This window comes from Juglans regia, chromosome 12, assembly GCF_001411555.2.
Source record: "Juglans regia cultivar Chandler chromosome 12, Walnut 2.0, whole genome shotgun sequence".
Taxonomy (NCBI): Eukaryota; Viridiplantae; Streptophyta; class Magnoliopsida; order Fagales; family Juglandaceae; genus Juglans; species Juglans regia.
This window is the reverse complement of record NC_049912.1, coordinates 28,054,731-28,080,810: the sequence shown is the minus strand read 5'-3', so window position 1 is coordinate 28,080,810 and position 26,080 is coordinate 28,054,731. Positions and strand designations below refer to the sequence as shown.

The 26,080-nt window shown below is 34.8% G+C and overlaps 3 protein-coding genes across 7 annotated transcripts; 1 reads left to right on the top strand and 2 right to left on the bottom strand.

Moving 5' to 3' along the window:
- The first annotated feature begins 151 nt into the window (after positions 1-151).
- On the top strand, positions 152-8,068 carry LOC108980467 (PX domain-containing protein EREX-like). 5 transcript variants are annotated; one of them, XM_018951401.2, is made up of 11 exons: positions 152-212; positions 304-620; positions 960-1,070; positions 1,688-1,786; positions 1,997-2,083; positions 2,767-2,875; positions 3,024-3,808; positions 4,690-4,854; positions 4,946-5,188; positions 6,137-6,355; positions 7,517-8,068. In XM_018951401.2, the coding sequence occupies exons 2-11, from the start codon at positions 354-356 to the stop codon at positions 7,871-7,873; spliced, it is 2,442 nt and encodes an 813-aa protein (XP_018806946.2). In that variant the 5' UTR covers positions 152-212; positions 304-353; the 3' UTR covers positions 7,874-8,068. The 5 variants fall into 5 exon arrangements, with proteins under 5 accessions (XP_018806946.2, XP_035539204.1, XP_018806945.2 ...); XM_035683311.1 differs by having other exon boundaries at positions 159-620; positions 7,517-7,646; positions 7,734-8,068; XM_018951400.2 differs by having other exon boundaries at positions 159-620.
- A 257-nt stretch (positions 8,069-8,325) lies between these two features.
- On the bottom strand, positions 8,326-12,902 carry LOC109013924 (signal recognition particle 54 kDa protein 2). Its single transcript, XM_018996198.2, has 9 exons — positions 12,538-12,902; positions 11,650-11,749; positions 11,259-11,412; positions 10,618-10,768; positions 10,386-10,534; positions 9,797-9,897; positions 9,538-9,695; positions 9,134-9,248; positions 8,326-9,002 (listed from the first exon to the last, which is right to left on the bottom strand). The coding sequence occupies exons 1-9, from the start codon at positions 12,766-12,768 to the stop codon at positions 8,677-8,679; spliced, it is 1,485 nt and encodes a 494-aa protein (XP_018851743.1). The 5' UTR covers positions 12,769-12,902; the 3' UTR covers positions 8,326-8,676.
- A 1,598-nt stretch (positions 12,903-14,500) lies between these two features.
- Positions 14,501-19,268, bottom strand: LOC109013918. Its single transcript, XM_018996182.2, has 5 exons — positions 18,920-19,268; positions 17,941-18,073; positions 16,551-16,768; positions 15,342-15,515; positions 14,501-14,859 (listed from the first exon to the last, which is right to left on the bottom strand). Exons 1-5 carry the CDS (start codon positions 19,085-19,087, stop codon positions 14,773-14,775), a joined length of 780 nt encoding a protein of 259 aa, XP_018851727.1. The 5' UTR covers positions 19,088-19,268; the 3' UTR covers positions 14,501-14,772.
- Between the last annotated feature and the right edge of the window lie 6,812 nt (positions 19,269-26,080).

The following is a 26,080-nucleotide window of genomic DNA, read 5'->3' as shown; positions in this document are numbered from 1 at the left end:
AAAAATTAAATTATTTTATATATTTTATATAAGAATTTAAAAAATTTATAATGATAAAATGAGATGAATTGAGATAGGATGAGTTCAGTCACACACAAACGAAGCCTTAATATATATTTTTTTTAACGTAGTGACAAGAATGTCTCCTCTCGGGAGAAATGGTTCCAATCCCGTTGAAAGAAGATCACCAGGAGCAGGCAGGCAACTCCAGCGTAAGAAGAAAAGAAATAATCATTCGGCTCCGACCTACACAGTACACACCCTCTCTCTCTCTCTCTCTCTCACCCTCTCTCTCTGTTTTAGGAACTCGGTAAAGAAAAGAAAAGAAAGAAAATCACATCTGAGATATCGAAATGAATCTGTACGCGCACGACCTCTCTCTCTTGGACGACTATAACCTCGACTTCTTCGATGCCATTCTTGAACCGTTCTCTCATGGCCGGGATTCTTCCTCTTCGAATTCCACGATTGACCCTTCCGATGACGACGATCTTCTGGACAGCTACAAGCCCAATTCTGGTCACAGCGTGTTGCCCAATCGCAGCCCTCCCAAGCACCGCCACGACGGAAAGTCGCCGCTCCCTTTGGGTATGGATTGGAGCCCCCCTCCTCGCAAATGGGTACCCTTCTTTTTCAAGTTTGATCGACCTTTATCGTTTTATGGGGTTGAGTTGTAACTATAACTGGTGGGTTATGTGTATTTGGTAAGAATTTTCGATTCGTTTGAGCTGAATGTTTGATATGATGGAGCTGTTGTTAATTTCCCTCAAAGGATTGAATTTGATTTATGTCGCTGATTTTCGGGGTTGCTTTAGATCACCAGGTTTGGAGGGTGGTGGTTTTTCTCTGTGTCTTATTAATTTAATCTCTACTGGCACTTGCACATATCGGAGAGTTTGGAATTTAGGTTGATATAAATATTTTCGTTTGAGATAATCTGCCCTGCTCTTTGAATGTAGGATGGACGTGAAACTGTCTGGCCGCATGATTTCCACACTGGTTGGAGTTACTGCATCTCAATTCCTTCTTGGGTTTTCCTTTCCAAATCAAGAGGCTCAGATCCTGTGGTGGTATCTATAAGTATTTCTTAATACATACGTTTTTATGGTTTGTTATTTCCAATCTACCCATCAGAAAAATTTATTTCAAATTGAACCACTTTGCTGTTCTCAAGTTATTGGTAGTTACCTTCTAAAGTTGTTGCATGTTTCTGAGCGTGGTATTCTAGTTGACAGGGAGTATATGTGTGTACTTGTCTATGTAAAGAGAGTAAAAATTTATTCCATAAAAAAATAACGTTTATCAATATTCTTCTTTCATACATGATGAAGAGTTTATTTGAAGCTGTCTAGTTTTACCCATTTCTTTAATTGGGCTGGATAGAACTGCTATGCTGTTATATGTATCATATGTTTTCTCCACTCACTTGTCTTCTTTAGTGCTAACAGTTTCATGAGGTACGGTTTGGAATATTAAATGATATTGAATAGTGCTTGTTTTTCTAATTACTGGTAGCCGGATTATGTAATTTATTGGACATTAGGTTTTTGAGTGTTGTGAGTAAAATGCGTTTATATTATCAGCAAAGCTTCTGTTATTGGAAATGTCTTGGTAGTATTTTGTTCTGGTTCTATTTTAATTCAACACCACTTTACTTATTTTCTATTTTAACATTCATAGAGAACAGTTTTACAGGGTTCAAGTTGGTTTACAATCACCAGAAGGAATCACCACAATTCGAGGAATATTACGCAGATTTAACGATTTTTTAAAGCTTTTTTCTGAAGTAAGTGGCATTTCCTGTGTAGTGTGTATCACCATACTAGGGAATTGTCTGCTTTTTAAATCATTGCATGCATTTTGCATTGTTTTAGAAAAACAATGCATTTTGCAAAGTTTGCATTGTTTTTTGACCTTTTCTTATCCTCTACTATGGCGAACACATTCATTTGCATATTGTGGTTGGAGGACATAATCATTCTTTTTAGCTTTGTAGGTCAGGCAGGTATTTCCTAAGAAAAATCTGCCTCCAGCTCCTCCAAAGGGGATTTTGAAAATAAAAAGCCAGACTCTGCTGGAAGAGGTAGATTGCACATTTTTCTTGTTTGTCTATCTTACTCTCTGCGGTAATGCTCAAATTTTCTTTAGTTATTTCATGCAATTCAAAAATAATTGATAGACTAGATATTATTATATACACTCTGAGACAAATTATGATGGCAATTCATTATATGGATTTTGAAACTTATTCTTGTAACCTCCATACGAAATAATGTTGGATCTACTAGTAGAGAAGTTTTGAGATGTCCCATGTTTTTTTTTCTTTTTTTGATAAGCGAGTTGTCCCCTCTCTTGCTTTAACCCTGGTAAGAGGACTTAATGGGTTCTTGGAGTTGAGTTTTTCTCCTGAAGTGCATGGATGTTTATGGAAGTATATCCAAGACCTGAAACTGTAGAAGGATAGAAGAAAATCGTGTCCAAGTACGTGGCGATAATACATGTATTCAGCGACAATACTTTATAAGTTTTTGGTTTATTTGTTCAATCGCTATATGCAATTTGAGGACAATGGCCCACTTGTATAATATTTGGCTGCAGTCACTGATTGTGCACGTCCACTATACTATCAAGTTAATACTCTTTTTGTTAACTACTTAAAAGATTTCATAAATCTAGCATATTTCCCCATGTAACAATTTAAAAATCAGGCCTATTTCCCCTCAAAATAACAGTTATAATATTCTCAACACAGTTAGTTTGTTGCAGCGGAGGTATTCTTTGGAGGATTGGATGGGAAAACTATTGTCAGACATTGATGTATCAAGAAGTGCTCCTGTGGCGACCTTTCTTGAGCTAGAAGCTGCTGTGAGGTCTTGTAGGTGTTTCCTTGATGTATCTTGGAATCAGCATTACATGGTTTCCTAATTCTTAAGTGCACCAAGTGTGATCCTAAAAAGTAGAATATATGTACTCTACAGATAATACTCCAAACTAATTTGGGTTCTTGTGTTATTACTTTTCAGCATTCTATGATGAGAATCAGCAAACTCCGGATGCTAATTCTTCAATTGGTGGTGTGGTTCTATCATCTCTGCTCCGTTCCAACTCAGATGTTTCTGGGCTTGCTGGTGGTTTGTTTGCATCAGATCATGGTAATGATACTCCTTATGAGATATCTGAGGTTGGAACACCAAGGCATCGGAATGATAATTCTACTGATCCTGGCTTGGAGAAATCCGTATCCGAACAATACTTAATTGATCCATATAAAAGGACTGTCAAACATGGCATGTTTAACAGAAAATTTATTCAGGAGAGCCTACAAAGATTTTCGAGGCATCAAATGACTATGGGAAGTCAGGTCAATAATAATATAGGCAGGGATGAGGTAATTGGGAATAATTCTGGTGCTAAACCTCTCCGCATAGATGGAACGGACTTTTTTCCTGAACTAGGGGATTGCGAGGTGGATGGCCATGTTCGTAGACTCTCAACAGAGAGTGTTGGAAGTGACTTGAGTTCTGTAAGAGGTAGTGAAATGTCAAATACAGGGGAAGCCAATTATTTTGGTGGTTACCCTGACCATTCCCGAGGTTCTGAAGCTCCAAAGAACATGGATTCTTTTGTAAATCCAGATTCACAGCTTCCAAGGGACTTACTGGTTGCTCTTCCATCTGACGAACGATATAGACTGAACAGAGTACTTGTTACCATGCAGCAGAGACTAGCCACAGCAAAAACAGATTTCGAGGACCTTATAGCAAGATTGAATCAAGAAGTTTCGGTGAGACAATTTCTCACAACAAAGGTATATTCTGTAGCAGTTATATGATTTTTTTGGTTCTTGTAATTATTTATTTCTTCAATGTCTGTTTCCCAGTCACTTTTTTCTTTCTAGTTCACATAAGCCGCATTGGGCTATTCAATAGTTTCAGGGTGTTTCTAGATGGTGAATTGGTATTATATAAGTTTCATTTCATTTTTCTAACCATGATTAAATTTCAAATTTTGTGGTTCTATTTTGATTTAAGTGGAGAAAAGTACGGATAAGTTTATTATTCTTTTGTTGCTCCACATCAGTGTTATGTTTTGGCCAAATATTTCTTGTCGTTTCATTCGTTTTTCCTGTTTGGGAGACATCAAATTAAGATGGAAGTTTTCCATCTAATTGGTGCCTTTTTACTCTATTGATACTGGTGAATTAAGATCTTTGCATGTATTGTTTAGGAGTTTTCAACATATCAGCTTCAACTTCTGAATGCTTTTTGGCCTTAAAAAGGAAGAGTGTTGTTCAATATTGCTGTCTTAACCTGTTTGTGATAGCTGTATGAGAGACATCAGGTTCGATGCGCTTGAGAATCTAGGCTAAAATTTATTTGATCAGGGGAAATGAGCGTTCTGGTTTTTACATGTTCTTTTAGTCTTATCTTGTACCTTGGTAGAAATTTTAGGTGAGCCTAATGGAAATATTTGAAAACTGTGGATGTGGCTCTTTATGCTTAAAATACATTCTGTGTGTGCAGAATTAGAATATGTGCTCGTTGACCCAAGCCATGTTAATGGAGAGTGTCAAACATGAAAGAAATGAAAAGAAAGTCGCGAGGGCCTTGACATGCTTAAATTTTTTTCAAGATCAATTTAGGTACCATACTATCCGTTAATATCGTTTATGGTGATGTTCTGTTGTAGGTCAAAGATTTGGAAGTGGAATCTGAAATTACTAGGCAGAATTGTAAAGATAACATGCAGCAGGCTGTTTTAACTGAAAAGGAGAAATTGACACAAATGCAGTGGGATATGGAGGAGCTTCATGCAAAGTGCTTGGAGATGGAATTAAAATTGAAGCTGGAACAGGTATGGAATTTTGTACCATTATCATTTATCTCGATCTCCTTGTTATTCAATTTTTAGGGGCTTTGGTGAATGATGTGCAAGAATATTCCAGGATGAAAAGGTGCGTGCTGAGTCAACCAAAATAGCAATCGTTCAGGAGAACAAAATGTTGCTGCATGAGTTAGATGTTGCCAGAGAGCAGCTTGAAAACTTGCAGAAACAACATGAAGAGTTTGAGGTAAAATCAAAGGCAGACGTTAAGTTGCTTGTTAAAGAGGTCAAATCTCTTCGAAGTTCTCAGTTAGAATTGAAGCAGGAGCTCAGCCGACTAATGAAAGAAAAATTAGAAGCAGAGGTACTCATTTTCTTTTTATGTACTTTCTTACTTGTCAATTAAAGTTTCTGGTTCTTCCTTCTATTCGTCTTGAAGTAAAATTTTCCCTTTTGATTGTTCTGGTTCTTTCTTTATGCATAGTTACTATTTAGTGAATATCTTAGGGCTTTGTTTGCTTTATATATATAATTAACAAGAGGAATCTTGTGTACTTGGGCTATGCCTATTTATATCAATATAATCGTTTACTTATACAAAAAAAATAATAATAATAATAACAAGAGGAAGAATACTTTGTTAGACGCAAAAAGAAAAGAAAAGTAAGGCTGGAGTCCTGGTCTGAAATATATGGCCTTATTTCCCTGAGGCCATGCATATAAATGGTTTTAATGACTGCTGGTTTACCTTAAGCGACTTATGGTAAAATCATGTGAAATAAGAATTCATTGGAGTATTTGTTGAAGGTCCACAATTATCCATCTGGAGCATATGGTTTGTTAATTGCTTTAATTTTATAAGCTTGTATGTCTCAAAGCATTAGATTGGGAGAAATTCCAGTTTCCTGAGAATGGGAGACAACCAATCTAACGGGTTAGACATGTTGGGCTCTGACAAAGATTACATTGAAGACCAGACAACCAAGTCTTATGATATTCTAGCGACTTGGCTCTCTCATTGTACTTATTTTTTCTAACCTTCTTTTCTTTCCTAGGCAAATTTTATGGCACCAGTTGTTGGGGGGATGGAACCCCCATCCAAGACCCTAGCATCACTTCCTATGGGAAGGATGGAGGTGCCAACATGCCAGAGTCCTGCTCGCTGCCTATTTTTCTAACTAATTTCCAATCAGAACTATTTTCTTTCTAATAAATTCTCCTTGCCGATGGGGTTGCATCTAGCATTTCCATGCTATTTTAGATCATTTGCAAAACCCTTTTATTTCATGTTGTTGTTCCTTGTGTCTTCCAGAGGAGTCTTCAAAAGGAAAGGCAAAGAATGGAACACGCAAATACTGCTAATACAAAGTTTCTGCATGAATGTGGAATTCTTCGTGGTAGGCTTCAAGAATGTAGTCTTAATTTTCTCGTTGAAGAGGAAGATAAATTAACTTTGGACACTTCATCACCATCTGATGCCATAGATCTGTTGACAACATCTGATAATAGAATTGGCCTCCTACTCGCAGAGGTATCTTAACAGCTTTAGTAAATTCTCTCATTTGTTTGTTGTAATATGTCCTTGCAATCTGTCTCAATTTTGAATGCAGTTCTAAAGAGTAACTCTTCCTGTGTGAAAGTTCAGTCATCTAGATATAAGTTCACGTGTTTTAACGGTTGCTTGTGGGCTATGTTTTTGTACTATTTATCAGTGTTCAAATCTTGTCAAGCCTTAAAGAAAGAAACTGTGTAAAAGCAATGCCGTGTTAACTCTCTGTTCATAGTGAAAGTACCACAAAGTGCCACATTTGGAATGAAGTCTTTGAGGGAGTACAGTTAGTTTATTTTCAGAATAATTCAAAGAAAGTGCATTGTCAACACCTTAAGAAATATGTATAAACCAATGTATCAGTATATGTATGTCTGGTTCAATCTAGGTTTAATATGCCCATAGTTATTTGGGTACAGGTTACGGGTTTACATGTTAACCGGTTTCTATTTGATAAGATTCTGGGGCACCAGGCGATTCTTTATTTCCTGATTTTGTTAGGTTTCTGATGTCACTATCTTCACATTAACTCCTTGTGAAAATTGGGAAGGGGCAAGTTTTGATTTGTGTTTTTACCATGTTCGTTTGTCCATATAGTCAGTATACTGTAGCTATTGCCTCTTTTCTCCATCTTGTTTGTCCACGTGACGTCATGAACGAGTGTAATGGCAGTTTTTGGACCATGATAGCACTTCAGTATTAGTCGGTGACACTTTTTCATTTATTTTTGCCCAAAAGTAGGAAAACACCAACCTGTTATTTATTTTTTATGTTCTTTATTTTCCCTCGTTGTGCAAATCCAAATGGTGTGCATTCAGTGCACTTATGTTCCGTGGGCATGAAAAAAAGAAGGGTGAAATCTTCTATAGATTTTACACAAGTCAGAACAGCCCCACAATTGTGGATTCTATTCACAGTTCGTATTTCTGGGGTGCATTTCAGGCTGATGAGAAATGAGAAAGTTATTCATGTACAAAAAAAAGCCTGCCCTTTTCCTCTCCTCTTCAGATCTAACAAGTGCAGATTATCATTGTATATTTGGGTTTAGACTTCATAATATAATTTATTTTTAGGTTTTTTTTTTTCCTTTCTATTAACATCTGTGCATCTGAATCTTTGACATGGTTTGTAAAATTGGAACAGGCACAGCTTCTTGCACAGGATGTAGAAAATGCCATTGCAGTAGTGGACAAATCTCGCGATGTAAATGGCAGTAATAAAAGGACAACAGATGATGAGTTGAGGAAGATGTTGACAGATGTATTCGTTGAAAATGCTGGATTAAGGAAACAGGTCAACTCAGTTATCCGTTGTGCTTTAAACACAAATGGTACGCCCGAGCAAGATTACATCGTTGAAAATGCTGGATTAAGGAAACAGGTCAACTCAGTTATCCGTTGTGCTTTAAACACAAATGGTACGCCCGAGCAAGATGACGATGACGAGGACGAGGAAGTTCCATCGAGAAAAACTGTTCTAAGCAAGTTCTTAGAACGATAACATGGTTGATCTTCTAGATGAATATATGGTTTTCTGACAAATTCTATATTGTCATCCCAGTAAATGCAGTAGAAACGCATCGAGTTTTGTAGTTCTGTATGATATCAGGTGTGGCTACTAAATGACATTGTTGTATCATATCGTTCCTTGAATAAATTAATTTGAGAAGCTCGCGGGCAACCATTTGCAGTGATAGTCTCTTTTCAAATTTCAACAGTTATTGCACAAATAAACGCTCAAAAGTCATCACCCTTTGGGTTGCCATGTTAAAATGAAAGAAGATATTATCGAGTTCTTGTATGAATACAAAGACTTAAAAGTAGAAGAATAATAAATATATAAAATAAGTCTTTCACAGCATTTATAACATTTGCTCGAGACTTTCATGTTATGTTCGGATAAAAACTTATAAAAATCTTCGTGCCCGTGCTAATGATTTTTGGGGTCTAGAATGCGGGAAAAAGGGTAATGATTTTCATTTATTTTGTTAATCGCGCAAGTGTCTAATATTCTCAAAATCATTTCCTTTTCAATACCGCGCGCGACCAATCTTTCCAAGTAATTAATTACATACAGATTCAAGGCTGACTCTTCGTATTACAACAACGTCCCACTAGCTCGAAACAAATTACTAAACCGAATGCGACCCACTCAGAAGTGAATAAACATCAGAGAGAGGCGAACAGAATGGTCAGTGGCATCTATACGCATGCATGACTGCCTCTTGTCCGACAAGGCAATGTTGTAGCTGCACGAAACCAGTCCGAACTCATCATGGTTGGAGTTGTGGGCGGCAAAATCGATTAGTCTCCCCCTCCAAACATCCCCATCATATCTTTTGTAGATCCCATTTGCTTCATCAAGTTTTGTAAGCCACCCATGCCACCAATCTGCTTCAGCATCTGTGGGGGGAGGACTTTGCTCATGTGCTGTGCATTCATATTCCGAGATAACGCATTCATATCACCCTTCTTAGGAATCTTAAGCCCTTTCATTTTGCTCCATACTTTGGCAAGACGCTTGTACTCTTCCAACATATCCATTACTTCTCTCACAAGACGACCAGATCCTCGTGCTATCCGCATCATTCGAGACTCATTCATAAGCTTTGGATTCGTACTATCCAACTCTGCAACATTTTAGCAGTTAATTATTAGGATCAGGGCACGGGTTCTGTTCTGTCAATATAAACGCAATCCAATAACGATGAGGCCAGAAAATGTAGCAGAACATTACCACATAAAAATTGACTAGACCTACCTTCATTTGTCATTGAGTCCATCATGGTCATGTACCTCTTGATCTTTGCCGAACTTTCCTTTTCATGACCTTTTGGCATTAGCTCGGCACTGAATCCTGGAAGCATTGAAAAAACCTACACAAACCAGGTCAGTCATCAGCATGAAAAACCAGCCTCTCCGATAATGAATCAGAAGTAGAAATTTAATAGCTTCAGTTAAAAAAATCAAAACAAAGTTGAAACTTCCCAATGGTCATTTGGTGATGTGTAAAAAATTTTGTTAATCAATTGACATTTCCCTATTTATTTGCCTTCACACATGCGATCATCAATTATTTCTCACACTCTTAAACAACTGATGCAGAATAGATGTGAAAAGACACATATTATCAACAAAACTTCAATAAATAATATGAGTAACAACCTGGCTAATTGGACCCATTTTAAGTATGTTCTGAAATTGCTCATACATAATCCTTAATGTAAAGTGCCCCTCTGAAAGCTTTTGAAGAAGCTCAGGCTGCTGATCCATGGGAACAACTTCATGAATTTTGTCCATAAAGGCAGACAAGTCGCCCATGCCTAGATGGAAAGATAATTGATGTGTAAATACTCAAAATATTCACAGGAATAGGTAAAGCCACGAAAGTCAAGCGTCAAGACTAAAAAAATTAGGTGCACACCTAAGAGGCGGCTGACAAAGGGTTTCACATCAAAAACTTCAAACTCATCCATGTGCTCTCCAGTTCCAATAAATATGACAGGGCTCTTTGTTGCTGCAACACTACATAGAAAAAGTGGAACATGATTTAGTTGTCAAAACAAACAAAAGACAGGCTATAATTGCTTTCTATCAGAACAAGAGTTTCCATTTCAAAACTAGTTCTTGGATTCGTAATTTTAAGCACAAGGTCAAGAAGCACTTTTGGGAAAACTGTACTGAAATACCAAGTGTCAAAGCATATATTGCTCAAAATGCAATCGTGTTATCTTCCCTCAAAAACAATATTAAAGGGTGAAGTGTCGATGCAAATATTGCTCCCCTTGACAATTGGGTCGTTTTCGGGAAAGACTCCCAAAATGGAATGGAATTTAGGATCTACTCAATAAAGACTAACCCTAATAGCTTAGAGAAGAACTTGCACAGCCTCAACAAACAAATGCATGGAAGCGTTATCACATTTTTGCTTTTGATAAGTAGCATGGAAGCATCATCACATTAAATCTAAAAACATAAAAGTGCAGGCCGCAGTTGCTTGCAATAGAACTTACGCACTGAGTGCACCACCTCCCTTTGCATGTCCATCCATTTTGGTAACAATTACAGCTCCAACTGAAACGCTTTGCTTAAAAGCTTGAGCTTGATCAAATGCAGCCTGACCAATACTGCTATCCATAACAAATATTACAAGATCTGGTTTCTGGAAGATGCAAGGAATATATATCAGCAATCATAGGCAATTAAATAAAATTTGAGTGGAAAAATGCAATATCGGGAAAATACCGTTGCTTCAGAAACTTGACGCATTTCTTCAAAAAGAGCAGCTTCTTGTTTGTGGCGCCCACTGGTATCAACAATTATTAGATCATAATTTTCTTCCTTGAACCTTTCAACACCTTCCGCTGCAATTTTCACAGGATCTGATTCTGTGTAGCTGCAGGGTCAAAAATCCCAGTTACAACTTAAAATTCTGAAGAATACCATCTGAATAGATTTGATTGATAAAGAATCAATAAGATTAATAACAATAACAAAAATAAAACGAAGAAAATAATTCAGGTAGATAGAAAAACAGAAGCTACTATCTCAAGGGAAGAAAAACTCTCTCTCTCGCTCTCTCTGCCCTTTTGAGAGAAGAAAAAAATGAAATTGTCAAAGGTCTAGCATAGGCAAATATTTCAAAGAAAATCTAATGCTTCATCTCTAGAATGAAGATGCATTTCAAAGCCCATTATTATTAACCATGCATGTCACCATTTGGCAGTTAAAAAGAATATTGTAGGAGCTTTATTGTTGTTTATCCTCTCGTCATTGTTGTCTCTGCAATTATCTTCTTTTTACATGAATTGTGTTTCTCCACACATTTACTTCATCTGATCTTTGTAACACATATATTTGCTCACAACAGTAAAAAGTAAAAATACCTTCCATAAAATGGAATTTTAGCTTTAGTAGCATTCTGTTTTAGTTGATCAAAAGCACCAGCTCTGAATGTATCTGCACACACGAGGGCAGGTCTCCAGCCCTTTTTTTGATGATAATATGCATATTTTGTACATGTCGTGGTTTTACCCGATCCTGAATTTGTTGGAAACGCAAATAATAAGAGGTGAAGATCAGAAAAAAGGTACATCCAACTTAAAATTAAAATAGTACAAACTACTTTTAGACCCATGAATCAACAAATAAATATCACCCGGATGACAAGTTCACATCCTAACTTCCCAAAAGAACAATCTCATAGATTATTATGATCTCTACCATATGAAAAATCCTGAATGACCCAGATAGAAATAAATCTGATAAACATTGTACCTTGTAAACCTACAAACATAACCACACTTGTCTTCCCTTTCTTTGGAGTGAAAGAAGGCTTCCCAGGGTCCAGCATTTTGCAGAGTTCGTTAAATATAGCCTGCAGTGAATGAAACCCTCTTATAAAAGCACAACAGATACAAGAGATTTTTTTTTTGATCGGTAACAGATACAAGAGATAATATACAATGAAGACTAATCTTCTGCAGCCCCAACATAAGCAACTAGGTTAATTGCACAATCTAGTTCCTAAACGATAAGGGCAAACTGGTAACATGAGGATGGAATTATTTGACTTAAAAGAGACGTACCCGTGACTGAAATAGCACATAATAAACGCATTATTTTAGTGATCAGAGCATGAGGATGCAATAGATCATGATAGATTTAAATTAATTGTCATCACCAGCTTCCACTATCAGCGATCTCTTTCGCAAACTTTGTCAGAATGGATCCAGAATTCTAAAAACTAAATCTATATAGCCCTACTCTAGAGCCTCTAAGCATTGAGGTTCTAATTGGTAAAAAAACCTCACTGATAGAACTATTTCTAGACACTAGAAACAAGCTATCTTTCAAATTGGGCACTCAATAATTTTCCAATTTTGATACCGATAAAAAAATAATAATAATTTTCCCATTTTAAATGCTCGTCTACTAATGATTAATCACATAGGAGAAGTTTGGAAGGAGATCACTGAAAACTATGTCTACAGCACTATATAATACGTAATTCCTACACCAACCCGATTTAAGTCGGGGAAATTACCAACCTTTCCAAAGCAAATCCATTTAATCATAATGACTTACAAAGCACAATTATTAAATATATAGATGATAGAACTGACAGCAAGTATAGAAAAATAGATAGAAACTGATATCACGTACTTGCTGGATGATCTTGCGTTTGTTGTGACCGGCGGCGAGATCGTCGAGGTTTACGATCTTCTTGATGTTGGTCTGCATGTCTCGGACAAGCTTGAATTGAACATCGGACTGAAGAAGAGCCCGCGTTATCTCGTTCAGGCACTCGTTGAGGACCTTCTCGTCGATTACGGTCGCATTGCTCATCTGCTGGAGAGCACGGGATATGCTCCCCCCTAACTCGGCCAACACCATTCTCGCTGCCTTAAAAACGACAAGGAACTAAGAAATTGGGGTCCGATATGAAAGAACGGGGGATTTAGGGTTTTAAGTTTTGGGAAGTTTTGGGGATCAATCAAAAGGAAGACCAAGATTGAAGACGGAAAGTCGAGGAAGAATAACAGATACCTGATATAAATATACGTTTGCTGGTATGGGCTTTGATACTCCACGGCCTAAACCAGAGCCCAGAAATGAAACCATTCAAAGTTGGCCTAGTAATGGTGAAAAAATATTTTCTATAATAAAAATATTGAAATTAATATATTAATATTCCGACTTATTTAATTTGAAAATAGTAATTATAAAATGGAGTCAAGATTAATTAATATTTAATCATATTATCATGGTAGATAAATATTTCCTATACTAAAAAAATTGAAATTGATAGATTAATATTCCGACTTATTTAATTTGAAAATATTAATTATAAAATGGATTCAAGATTAATTAATATTTAATAATATTATCATGGTAGATATAAAAATCTGATAATTATTTTAAATTAAACAAAAATATTTGAATAATTATAGATGTAAAAATAAAATATTTTATATTTAAGAATTATGTGTACATTGCGCTTGAGTAGCTAAACACTTTCTCGGAAAAAAAAGTATACATTCAAACTAAAACATCTTCGCATAAAAAAAAAAGTAATCATTAAAAAAATCTCATGTTCCAATAAAAACATTTATAAAAAAATATTTAATGCATACATAAATCTTATTAAAATAAAATTATAAAGTGACATATTTTAATATAATATATTAGATTGTAAAGTAATTATTATTATAAAATTATTAAAATATTTATAATATTCTTCTCCATCTATGCAGTCAATTAGAGTGCCATTAGCTCATTGACATTATCGAATAGGAGCTCATTGACAAATTGACATGATCCAATAGAGAAGAACTTGCCAAGGCTCGGGCAGTATGGAGAGCTGACCACGACTCGGTATGTGGCTATTAGAAGTCAATTCCATCCACAAATCCCATCTAATACGTTTCTACATGGTGTAAGAAAATATAATAAAAATGAGAGAATTACGAATGCAAAAAATACAAATTTAAATTTCAAAGTTCGATAAATTGTTCTCGGTAAACAATAAAGTCATTTGATTCGTTGTTCTTTTTATGATGATAATTATAACATTCAACGCTGTCTACACTTTATTTCATCAATGTAGAAGTTACGTTTCCTTTTTTATATACTTCAGAGAATCTCCATCAATACACAAGATAATTTATATATATATATATATATAATAAGTATATTTATTTAAAATACTTAAAATATATTTTATTTAAGTAATAAAAACCAACACACAAATGGTGAATCGGTGACTGATGAGCACAAACACTCGAGCACTCGTTATATGAGAAGTGATACATAGAAAACAAAATTACGTAAAAGAAAAACTGACGTGATTTTTTGTAATCTATTAAATCTATGTAGAATAAAAATAACATTACAATCTAATGTGTCATATCACACCACGTCATTTTATAATTATTTGTGTAATTTTTTATTTTTTTTTTTGTGACTAGTATTTCTGTGTGTGTGTGTATATATATATATATATATATAACATCCTCATAAATGGTGCATTCAAAAACATGATCATGATTTTGAATAGGTGGGCTCAATACCGGATTAGGCGAAATTTTTTATGATCACCCAGGCGTAGGAGTACAAAGACACTCAATTTAAAACGAAATAAAAAATATCCATTTAATATATTTTTTTCTCGCGAACATAAAGAATCAAAATACATTATGGTTTGTTTCATTTGAAATGAAGAGGATCTTATTCATATCAGAATACTCGATAGCCCCCATCTTACATAAAGCTTCACTCAGACCTTTTAACATTAATTTAAAATATATATATATTTTTATAAGTGCATATTAATCTAAAATATGTTGAAGATACATCTTTTGAAGACCCTATTATCAAAAGCAAACTTCCATCTCGTTCCTAGAAGACATCGGGATGGAATCGCCCAGGAATGGAGCTGCTTTGGTTGGCATGCTTCAAATGCATTGTCAATGCATAGTTGCTCATCTGGATCCAAACCCATGAAATTAAAGAGATCAGTCTGCTAGAAATCAAATTTCTATTTAACATTACAACACAAGGATGATTAAACTCTCGACTACAAAACAATCCCATGGTTTTTTGCCTCTTCCATTGCAGGTTGGAGGGTGGGACCCCTTGCTCCTACACTAAAATGTGTCCTACGGAAGGGGATTCCACCCTTGACTAGGGGAGGAGGATGGGAATCCTCCATGGGTTTACTTATTTTAATTTTAATTTTTTAGCTTTTCCCTTCATTGGGCTTTTTTCTTTTCTCAATTTATAGTATATTTATTTAATGTTTCTCAGATATATGCACAGCGTATGATTGCTTGACATACGCAGATACCATCACATCCTAAATTGCCCCAAAAAAACCATCCAAGTCGAGATTCTGCAAAGGGGCAAAACCTCACGGACAAAACTAGTCAATATGCAAAAAATGATAATTATGAAGCATTATTTCTAACCTCAAGTGTTCTCAACTGCTCTTGATATTGAGTTACCAATTGCTTAAAATGTTGCAACTCTAGATTCCTATCATCATACTCTTTCTGACGTTCATGTTGGATAGCCACAGCACGCTTGAGAATGGAATTCTCCCGCATGAGTCCTTCAATTTGTTCCTTCAGCATCAGATTTTCCTGATATTTGAAAACATTCTAATATTTAAATTATACAAGCCACACAGAGAGAGAGAGAGAGGGAGGGGGAGAGAGAGAGAGAGAGAGGATCCTTTGCACGTTTTCAGGACGAGGCACAGTGTTCAGTTCCTCCTTGAAGTGTAGGTACCCCTCTCAATCAACAATTCTTATTTAACTTCTATCGCATTTAAAGACAACGTCACATCAACCCTTCCTTATTTAAACTTGTCTTTTTTATGAGTCAATCTTTTTGATAATTAATAAAATTTATTGATCATCATAATTAGGTATAGACCAAGTACACAGGTACAAGAGAGAAATACCTAATTACAACCTACAGACAAAAAAAGAAGCATACAAGTCATTAAAACTATCCCCCTCAAATACTCCCCCCCTCCGGTCTGGTCGGAACCTGGATGCAGATCCGGGTATATCCAGATGCCCAGATCCGTATCCAGATGCACAGCCTTAGTCAATCTAAACGGTTGGATCTTAGAGAAGGGGCAAACTGTAAAGAAGTGATAGTTTGTGAGTGAAGTAAAAAATTTGATAGTTTAGTGGTCATATGGCAAAATGAGTTTAGGGGAGCATAGAACATTCAACCTTATAACACTTCTAGGTAAATGGCATGCCAAACAATGGCTCACATGGTCACACCACTAAACATTTGTTTTCAAGTGCTTCACAATCAACACATGGCTTTTGATGAGGACAGGAGTTGTTGAAAGTCAAAAAACAGGCAAACTCCACTCCACAAAAACACTGAGTGATTAGGATCATATGTTCATGTAATGGTTACAAGGGTGTCCATCATTAAATAATTCCACACAAAGTAGCTTCTCAACACCCATAGGACTTACCACTAATCTCATACCGGAAAACAAAAAAGGCATTGGCATGCGAATTAAATATACTTACCTAGTGAATTTTGTTGCCTCACCAGCACGTGAACTGACTAACTTCTCAACTCCACTACGACCCATCTCTAGTCTCATATAAAAAATTGATGCTGATACGGGAATTATAGAAACTCACCTTGTGAAGAGTTTTTGTTGCCTCACCAGCACGTGAATTGATGGAATCCTCTAAAATCCCTAATAATCTTGCAGCACGGGCTTTGGCATCATCCATACTGGAAGCACACATCATCTCCCTCACAAACAAGTCAACCCATTCTTGACCTCCTAGAGGAAGGTGGTTTGAAGTCGATAGATTATCAAGAGAACCAGCATTTCCATCATTTGTCAACCTACCTGTCATGCCAGCAACTGTGAGATTCTTCCCCCATAAAAGAAACTGATGTTGCAAAGAATGCAACTTAAAGCAAACAAATCTTAGAGGAACATCTAACGCAAAATCCCAGAATTAAAAATGATTCAACAAAGAACTTTCACGTTGAAAACAACATCTTAAAGGTGAGAGCTAATTAAGAGTTCAAATGATAATAACAAACTCCTCGAAGGAAGAGGTTGAAAGCAAGCTAATAGGATTGACAATGTACCCAATAGGACATAGAAGGCAATGTTCACAAATAACAATAAACATATATTTAAAGTTTTTTTTTTTATATAATTGACATGATATTTAAAGTTGAAATCTTGTTTCTAATGTAATGTCCCAAAGGTAGCATGAGATTCAAGGCATTAAACATTGTTGTCCTAAAAACTTAAGCTTATAAGAAAAAGGGAATTAAATTAAATTAAAACTGCAATGCAATGTTCACAAATAACAATAAACATGATATTCAGAGTTGAAAATTTATTTCTAATGTAATGTCCCAAAGGTAGTATGAGATTCAAGGCATTAAAAGTTGTCCTAAAAACATAAGCTTATGAGAAAAGGGGGATTTAATTAAATTAAAACTTCGATACTCTCTCACGTGTGGGGTTAGACTCCCCTCTATTAAGTAAAACCCAACATGTAAGATATTTAACTTAAATATGAAGTATCAGATAGTATGGGTTAAAACTCAATATCTTTGCTCTAATGCTATGTCAAAACACTTGCTAGCAAGGGTTTTCCTGCTTTTGCAGGTCCTTACCCCTCGATCCCTATTCCTGCTATTGGATAGTCAACCTTCCTTGACATGGCTATTGGAATGAAAAGAACCATACCATCAAACACAGCCTTCATTGTAAATCAATGATCATTTAAAAACAAAAGGAAACAGATGCCATCTATAGTACTTCCTTCTTTTCAATTCATCTATAAAAGTTTCTGGATTCACTTGCATCCCTGGAGCATGACAACCTAATTCAGGCAATGCAAGAAATTCTTGAAGAAATTATTTCTCAAAGATTTAGCTATTAATGTCGCCCATTCAAACTCTCCATGGCCAAAGGAAAATTGGTAGCATGGCAACTGAAACCTACTTTGAGCTGTCAATTTCAATGAAAAACAGCAGACAAGACAGCACATTACATACCCTTCTCCACATTTACAACTGATTCTTCCACACAACCTGAATTTCCCTCCGTAGATTCTAGGCAAAGCTCATGCAGGCTCTTGATGGCAGCATCCAAATCATTACCATGTTCTTGCAGTGCCCTCTCAAGAATCTGAAAGGTCAAATCATCACAATGTCAAAAATATGCTAAAAATGATTATGCTGACGATAGTATACCATAATCCTGCAATCAAAGGAGGAAAAATATTTCTAGCATTATGCATAAATGCAGTAATGACAAGGTTGAGCCAGCACCACTCAAATTTGAGTATACTTGTGAAAACTTAAGTTAAATGTCTAAACCTCCATGATTGTGAAAACATTTAACAAAATTCTCAGACAGGGAGAGGAGGAAGGGAGGAGAACCAAAATTGGCACAACTACAAAAGATTATAGCATCTTAGACAGGGAGAGGAGGAAGGGGGGAGATCACAAATTGGCACAACTACAAAAGATTATAAGCCCATGTGACGAGAACGTTACAAAAATTTGTCTTCCAAAGTGATAGCGAACAATTAATTCAATTGGAAGATTTACAAATTGCAATAAATCCCATATTTAGATTTAACTGATCCATCAGAGTTTATCTTGGCCTACTAAAGAAATCGTAAACATCCTATTTAATAATGTTGGAACCACAATAACGAAGTCTATATCTGACTAAATCCATTATATAAAAGTAAAAAAATACACCGCAAACTCTCCGTTTGGCTAAGAAGAAAAATCATATAACACCAAAAAAATCTAAGCTTTCAAGTTAGAACTTCCCCGGTATATTCGGTTATCATCCCTATTCCTTTGCAAAAAAAAAAATCTACAACGAATTACACAAAATTTATCAGCAATTTTTTTCCCTCAGAAAGCAAACAGGCAACAAGAATTGGCAACTAAACAATTCACAATCATAATTCCCATATATATATAATAATAATAATTGATTAGAGAGAGGGGTGGATACGTGGAGTTCCATGTGAGGAAACACGGAGCGAAGCTGATCTAGGAGTGTCGGCGCAGAAAATCGAATCGGCGAAGAAGAAGAGGAGCAACGAACCCTCTTAGAGACGGGAGGCGATGGCGGTAGCTCTTCGAAAAAAGATCTCTTGCTCCCACACACGGCAGCAGACATCGTCTTCTTCAACAACAACAACAACAACAACAATTCCTATTCCAGTTCCTCTATATGTCCGATGCTCCGCTCCGATTTATGATACAGAAAAAATAAACCAGGAATTCCAATCAAAGCTTTTATGTTTAAGGGTTGCTTGTCTTGGGGTTTCGGTTTGGCATTATGGAAACGAGGGTTTCTTCTCTTCCCTTTTATAGCGGGCGGTGGATGAGCCGATGGGAGGCATCACCGTTTACTTTAGGCCTCGTTTGTTTTCCAAAAACATCTCATCTCATCTCACCTCATCATTACAACTTTTTCAAATCTCCACATAAAATAAAATAAACAATTTAACTTTTTCAAATCACAAAACAATAATAATATTAAAAAATATATTTTAACAATATTTTATTCAACTTTTTAACTTTAATCTCATCTCATCTTATCTCATCTTTGAAAACAAACGGGCCCTTAACGTGAAACGTTGCTTTTCATTGTTTTCAAACATTTCGCCGTCAAAAGATAGACAAAGCTTTCCAAATTTATCGTAGGCAGAAAGTAATTAGAACTCGTTTGTTTTTAGAGAAAAATGAGATAAGATGAGATGAATTGAGATTAAAATTAAAAAGTTAAATAAAATATTATTAAAATATATTTTTTAATATTATTTTTATTTTAAAATTTAAAAAGTTAAATTATTTATTTTATTTTATGTAGAGATTCGAAAAAATTATAATAATAAGATAAGATGAGATGAGATATCTTCTGAAGACTTAGAAAGATAATGATATTAGAGCATTGTCTTTATCAAAAGTCTAATTAAATATAAAATATGATAAATTTTATTAAAAGATAATTATATTAGATTAACTAAAAAGATAAATATAAAATTTTAAACTACAATAAATAAATATGTTTTTTTAAATTTAAATAGTTATTATTTACTCATTAAATTTATTTTTTTATTTATTTTTAATCTTTAATAATCTTTTTTATTCACGTTTAATCTTTAATTATTTTATAATAATAATGTAAAAATTAAATTAAATTATTAACTAACATATAATTAATGTAATTATAAAATATGAAAAAAATAATATTATTATTAAAAAAATAATATTATATTATTATTTTGATGAATTCAATAGTTAATTCAACGTGGAGTTTTGGATAATGAAGTTTTAGATATATGAAAAATATGTACTTTTCATCAAAATTTAAAAATAAATTTGATGAGTCCAATGCTAATACTCTTACGAAAAATTTTACTTTTCATCTTCACACCACATATTTTATATATAATTTTTTAATTTATTTTTATTAAATATATGAAATATGAATGATAAGTAAAAAAATCATTTAATTTATAAAAAATAAAACCAAAAATGAATAAATATAAATATAATACGTGATATATGAAAATAATGAAAAGCTACGATATTATTACAATTCCTGTCACAACTAGTTAAAAAATAATTTTAATTTTATATAACTATTATTCATTTTCAATAGTGTGATAAGATAATTATAAGTTTTTTATTTGTTTTTTCAGCCACAACATAAATAAAAAAAAAACCGATCTAATAAAAATAAATTTATAAGTTTAAGTGATTCAATATAATATATTGAATAGATCAAATAATAATTCCATATTTTACTGAATGGACATGACGGATATATTAGTTTGTGACATATACATTAAAATTGATTAATGTTGTACCATAATGTACCTCACTTCCATTGTGCTGTATAAAATATTATCTTACCTAGCCAAAGCCGCCATCTCATGTGCCGGATCAAATGGCACAAACAGATGAAGGAAAAGCTTGTAATGACACATTTTTTTAAATTATAATCTTAGTGAAAAATTAAAAAATTAGTAGGTAATATAGATATGTGATATTAATTTACATTGATTAATATATATGTGATATTTTTTATTAAAAATATAGATATTTTTTATTATTTTCATATTCCCATCATAGGAGAATATTAAAATTCAAGATAAAAATTAATATTAATTAAAACCAAAATAAAAATAGATAGCCATCGTTTTGCAGTCTAGGCCTACTCTGGGTAGGATAAATCTCAAGTACACAAATGTTGCGTAAATATTTAAAAAAAAAGTGAGATTTATTATTAAAATTTTAATTTGTTATCATGTAAATATAGCAATATTTACTTATTTTTTTTAACAAGATTATGTGACGCTTGTCCACAATTATAAATATTATTTATAAACTTTTTTTTTTTTCTCATCAGTCGGTTCAATAATTTTACACCCCACACCCTACGTCGCAAACCGAGTTCATTGAGAAATGAATCGGCTCTGCCCCAAACTCGAACGTGCAGCCAGACACTTCCTCTCCTCCCCTATTCTCTGTGGAGCCAAGCATTCCCCATCTTCTCTGTGAAGCTCAACACATCCTCTCCTCCCCTTTTCATCTCCTCCGCTACTTGTGCTTCATCTCGACGTGCACAAATCATCGATCTTGGCCTACACAAATCATCGTCTCTCGTAAGTCTTCGCTCTTCGTTTCTATGTGATTTTATGGCAAAGCCATGCGTATGAGATTAGCTCCTGTGCTCCTCCCTCCCTCTTTACTCCAATTCCTTGTTTCTCTTTGATTATAGGGCAACACATAATATTGTTCAAGTTCAAGGGGTATTACGTCCAGATCTGCGAAAGAGAACTCGTCTCCAAGTCTAGATCTGGGCCCAAGGTACAATAACATTTCTGTCTAAATAATTGTTACGATCGACTAAGTATGAGATTGGTTTGTGGTTTATAAGTCCCTAGATACCATTCCCTTGTAAGCTAGTTTTCAATAGTGAGTTCTACCTAGTGGGTTTATAACAAATGGTATTAGAGTCACCCCACGTCTAAGGTCATGATGCGACGGTTGCAATTGTGCGGCACGGGGGTGATGCCGACATGGTAGTGTTTGCCTAGAGCTAGGAAAATATCTAGCACATAGCCTACCCGTGTGAGCACGGGGATCGACGTGGACGTCGGCTACAGAGCGTGATTGTTGTTACGATCCCACATCGACTAAGTATGAAATTTATTGATGGTTTATAAGCCCCTAGGCACCATTTTCTTATAAGCTGGTTTTCAAGAGTGAGTTTAACCTAATGAGTTCATAACAAGAATCTTTAATTTAAAATTGTGCAATACAAAACAAAGAATAAAAACCACTGAAACTCATAGATATCATATGTAGAAAAGTAAACCATTGTACAATTGAGTCTCGGGATTTTTAGAGTATTCCATGCATATATTATCTCCTGCTTAATTTTTGGTATTGGGCAATGATAGGACATGATTATGAAACAATGTTTGGAGTCGTAAGACTACTATGATTTTTTGTGCAAAATTTCCTATGGAAGATTGGCTTTTAACTCAAAAATCAATATGCTAGCTGTTACTGAATAGAACTTTAATGCTAGACTCAAATGCCTTATAGATGTTATTTTCTGATTTGTCGAGAATTTTCCTCATATACCATGTTCTAAAAATTTATATGGGTCCAATGGGCTTTTGAGCACAAATCTACTTCGTAAATGAAATGGAAGACATGCTAAAGGAGAAATTTAGCTATGTTCCTTGTACTGTTGGGAAAAAAAGTAACAATGATAAGGATGGGGCCCTCGGTGATGCAGAGTTTAATGATTTTCAGGTTTCTTTTATTTTCCGCTTATTTGCAACTCTTACTTGCAGCATGTTTCTCATCTATCAAAGTTATGATAATTTTTGCTTAAGATAAATGAGGGATTTAAATACTTGTGAGCAGGTCAAATGTTTCAATGTTCCATTACAACCTTTAGAAATAGTAGGTGTTAAGAGGGTTGTGGGCGGCAGAAAAGTTGTCGAAGGAGTCGATGAACGTGGGCTTACTTTGACGAGATTCCTCTTGCTAAGGTTTATTCATCTAGGATTATTCATCTTGCTAAGGTTTTGAGGTGGGCAAGCCCTGAATTTCCCACCCTAATCCCCTTATGTGCACATAATTTTAAGTTCTATTAAACTTTTTGCTTGAGTATAACATTCCATTTAGTTCTAATATCATGTAATATGTCACTAAATCATACACGAACCATATCCACCCCCATCCCCAAAAAAAAAGCTTTGAAGCATACAATGTTTGTTAAAAATGCTTACTGTTGGTTCTCTTTTGTGTAGAGTGTGGAGCTGACAAATGAAGCTATTGAGTATCTAAGAGGAATCTTTGAATTGTTTGACAGTGATCATGTATGTCTTTTTATGTACTCTCTGAGTATTTTCTTTTCCAAGTTTGTTAATTATATTATCATATTAATAGAACTTGTGCAATCAGTATTTACTGTGGTAGCCACAGTTTATCTAAATTGAAATGTTAAGAACTCTTCCCATTGTGCAGGCAGGTGACTTTAAGTGGCTTAGTGATGGTGGTCAAGTTGCAAATCAATTTTGTATTTCTAACCCAATCATTTGTGTCTAAACTTGTTTTTGGTTTTTTAGAATCATGCATAGCATCAACCGAATCATTATCGTCTTTAGTTAATGATTTTGTGATGGAATCATCAACTTGTTGATGTGGTTTGAAAATACCATTAAAGACGTCTCACACTAAGAAAAATCCTGGAAGAATATTTATTGCATGCTAAAAGTATAATACAATAAAGCAACTTTATCTTTCTTATATTTGATGTTGATTTTCCGTTTGCGGGGTGTACTCATCATGTTAATTAAATCTTCGTGCTGCGTGCAGAGAGAAGCGAGATGTGAATTCTTCATATGGGCGGATATACTTCATTTGCTAGATGAGAACATTCGTGCAAGAGAGAATGTGGTTTGGAATATGTGGGATGACATATTGTTGCGCGAGTATGAAATTCGAAGAAGGGAAGATCAAGTGTGTGTGTGTGTGTGAGAGAGAGATCTTGAAAAGAAAAAGCGAAAATTATTATATTTGTACTGGGTTGTCACATTTGTAATAGTGTTTGCTTGGTTCGGATAATGTAAATATCAAGTTGTAACTTTTATGCAGTAGATGGTTTTTGAATGGATCAATTGTAATGGCGCTCCCCCTATGTTTTGTTTATGATGTACAAAAGGGGGTATCCGTATGTATGGATAAATCGTGTGTATGAAAATGTTGGTTCATTACATTAACCTTCTGGTATGGAGTATGTATATTAACTTGTTTGTGAAATGTTGGTCTTGACCTTGCAAGTAACTTATTTGAATTGTTGTTGGACTATCAAATACAATAACTTTTTAATGGGTCCGGTCAGCAAGTTGGTAATGAAACCATGTGTAATTAACCTGCTAAAATGTACATACAAAGTTAAATTAAAGAAATTCTTGCAGGAACACAAAATCTTCAGCTAAACCAAATTATTCAAACTTCATATAAAGTTGTTATATTCATCGCAGTATGAATTTCAAATACATATCAGTATATACAAAAGGTACACATGGATCATGCTACCAACGCCCTAGTCTACATACAACACCACAAAATCTCCACAAACTATGCCATAGCCTCTCCAGAATGAATCTTCAAAAATTGGTTAAAAAATTAAGACAAATATACCTAGAATGAATCTTCAACTCGCCTCAAGTCCTCTAGATTACTCGATGGAGGGTAAGGCATATTTAGTTTAAAAGGATGCTGCAATTATGCAATTTGTTAGATTTAAAAGCACGTCAAACAAACTTTTTTAAAAAATAAACGACATCAACCTAGCTATCCACATGGTAGACGTTTGGATTTCGATATGTATTTTGAGGCCTCATTAATGGTGGGTAGTATGGATTTATGGGACCAACATACGACTGTGAAGACGACGTCGAAAGCCCGGGTGGCATTCCATCTTCCTTTTTCCCCATCACAATAAAACTGAGAACGTCAATAAGAGGACTAGTCGAGCTTACAATGGTTAATAATAGCAAACACTTGAGCATGAAGAGCACGATGTTAGATTAGGAGGAAAACCGTGCATAAAGGAAGTATACACAAACTTCTCAAAAAACCAAAAATATTAAGCTAAAAAAAAGGCAGGTCACAATAATATAGATATCCTATCTCATGGTGGAATTGATGTACAATAATCAGTGATACGCTAAAGAAACTTTATAGCAATTAGAAAAAAATGTAGCCTATCTAAAGAATCGTGAAAATAACATGATGAAGTTTGTCAATTCCCACATAAAATGCAGAGTGAAAAGAAAATTGCTCTGGTAGCAGGATGAAGCCTTGTTCAAGAAAGGATGATGATACAGTGAAGCTCTAGAAGTTACAACAAAGAACATGGATTCATATTGCTACAAGTTTTGCTCAGTTTTCTTTTATAGGTAAAATAAAGTATTGCTTAGTTTTTTTAGAATCATCTAAAGTTATATATACTTGAATAGAGATAACACACTATTATTCATCCATAAATAAAGAATAGAATATTTTAGAACACCCAGTAAGGGCTTCTAGCAACAATATCTGCCCATCACAAGCCGATCCTCACTTCCCCTTCTTTAATTTCCTTTTTTCACTAATTTATGGGTTTTTTTGTATTCAATAATTCAACTTGATTGTCAGCACCAGGAAATAAGTTAAACATAATCTTCTCATAGTGCAAAAATCATACTAGTGTCAACCTATCAGTAAACAAGAGACGATCAGAAAGGAGAAATCATCCATAACCTTGACCACTAATCATAACAAACATTTATAAGAGATATTCCAGATGAATTCACCAGTTGGATAAACATATATTTGCCACCCAAAGCAATACCAAAAAACGTGGGATAATACTATTCATTTCAAAGCTCTAGTTGAGAGATCTCTATCTGAAATTCTAAATTTTCCTGGGATAATTTCCTTTAATAAGGAGCTCAATCAAAAAGAAAAAATGTCCCCGATAGAAGCACGCTTTTCTATCCTTTTCACTCGGGTTATGTACATTCCAAACGGCAGGCAGCCTATAAAGTGTCAAATTGGGTCTAATAGCATTCTCAGCCTCAAAGTCATTGTC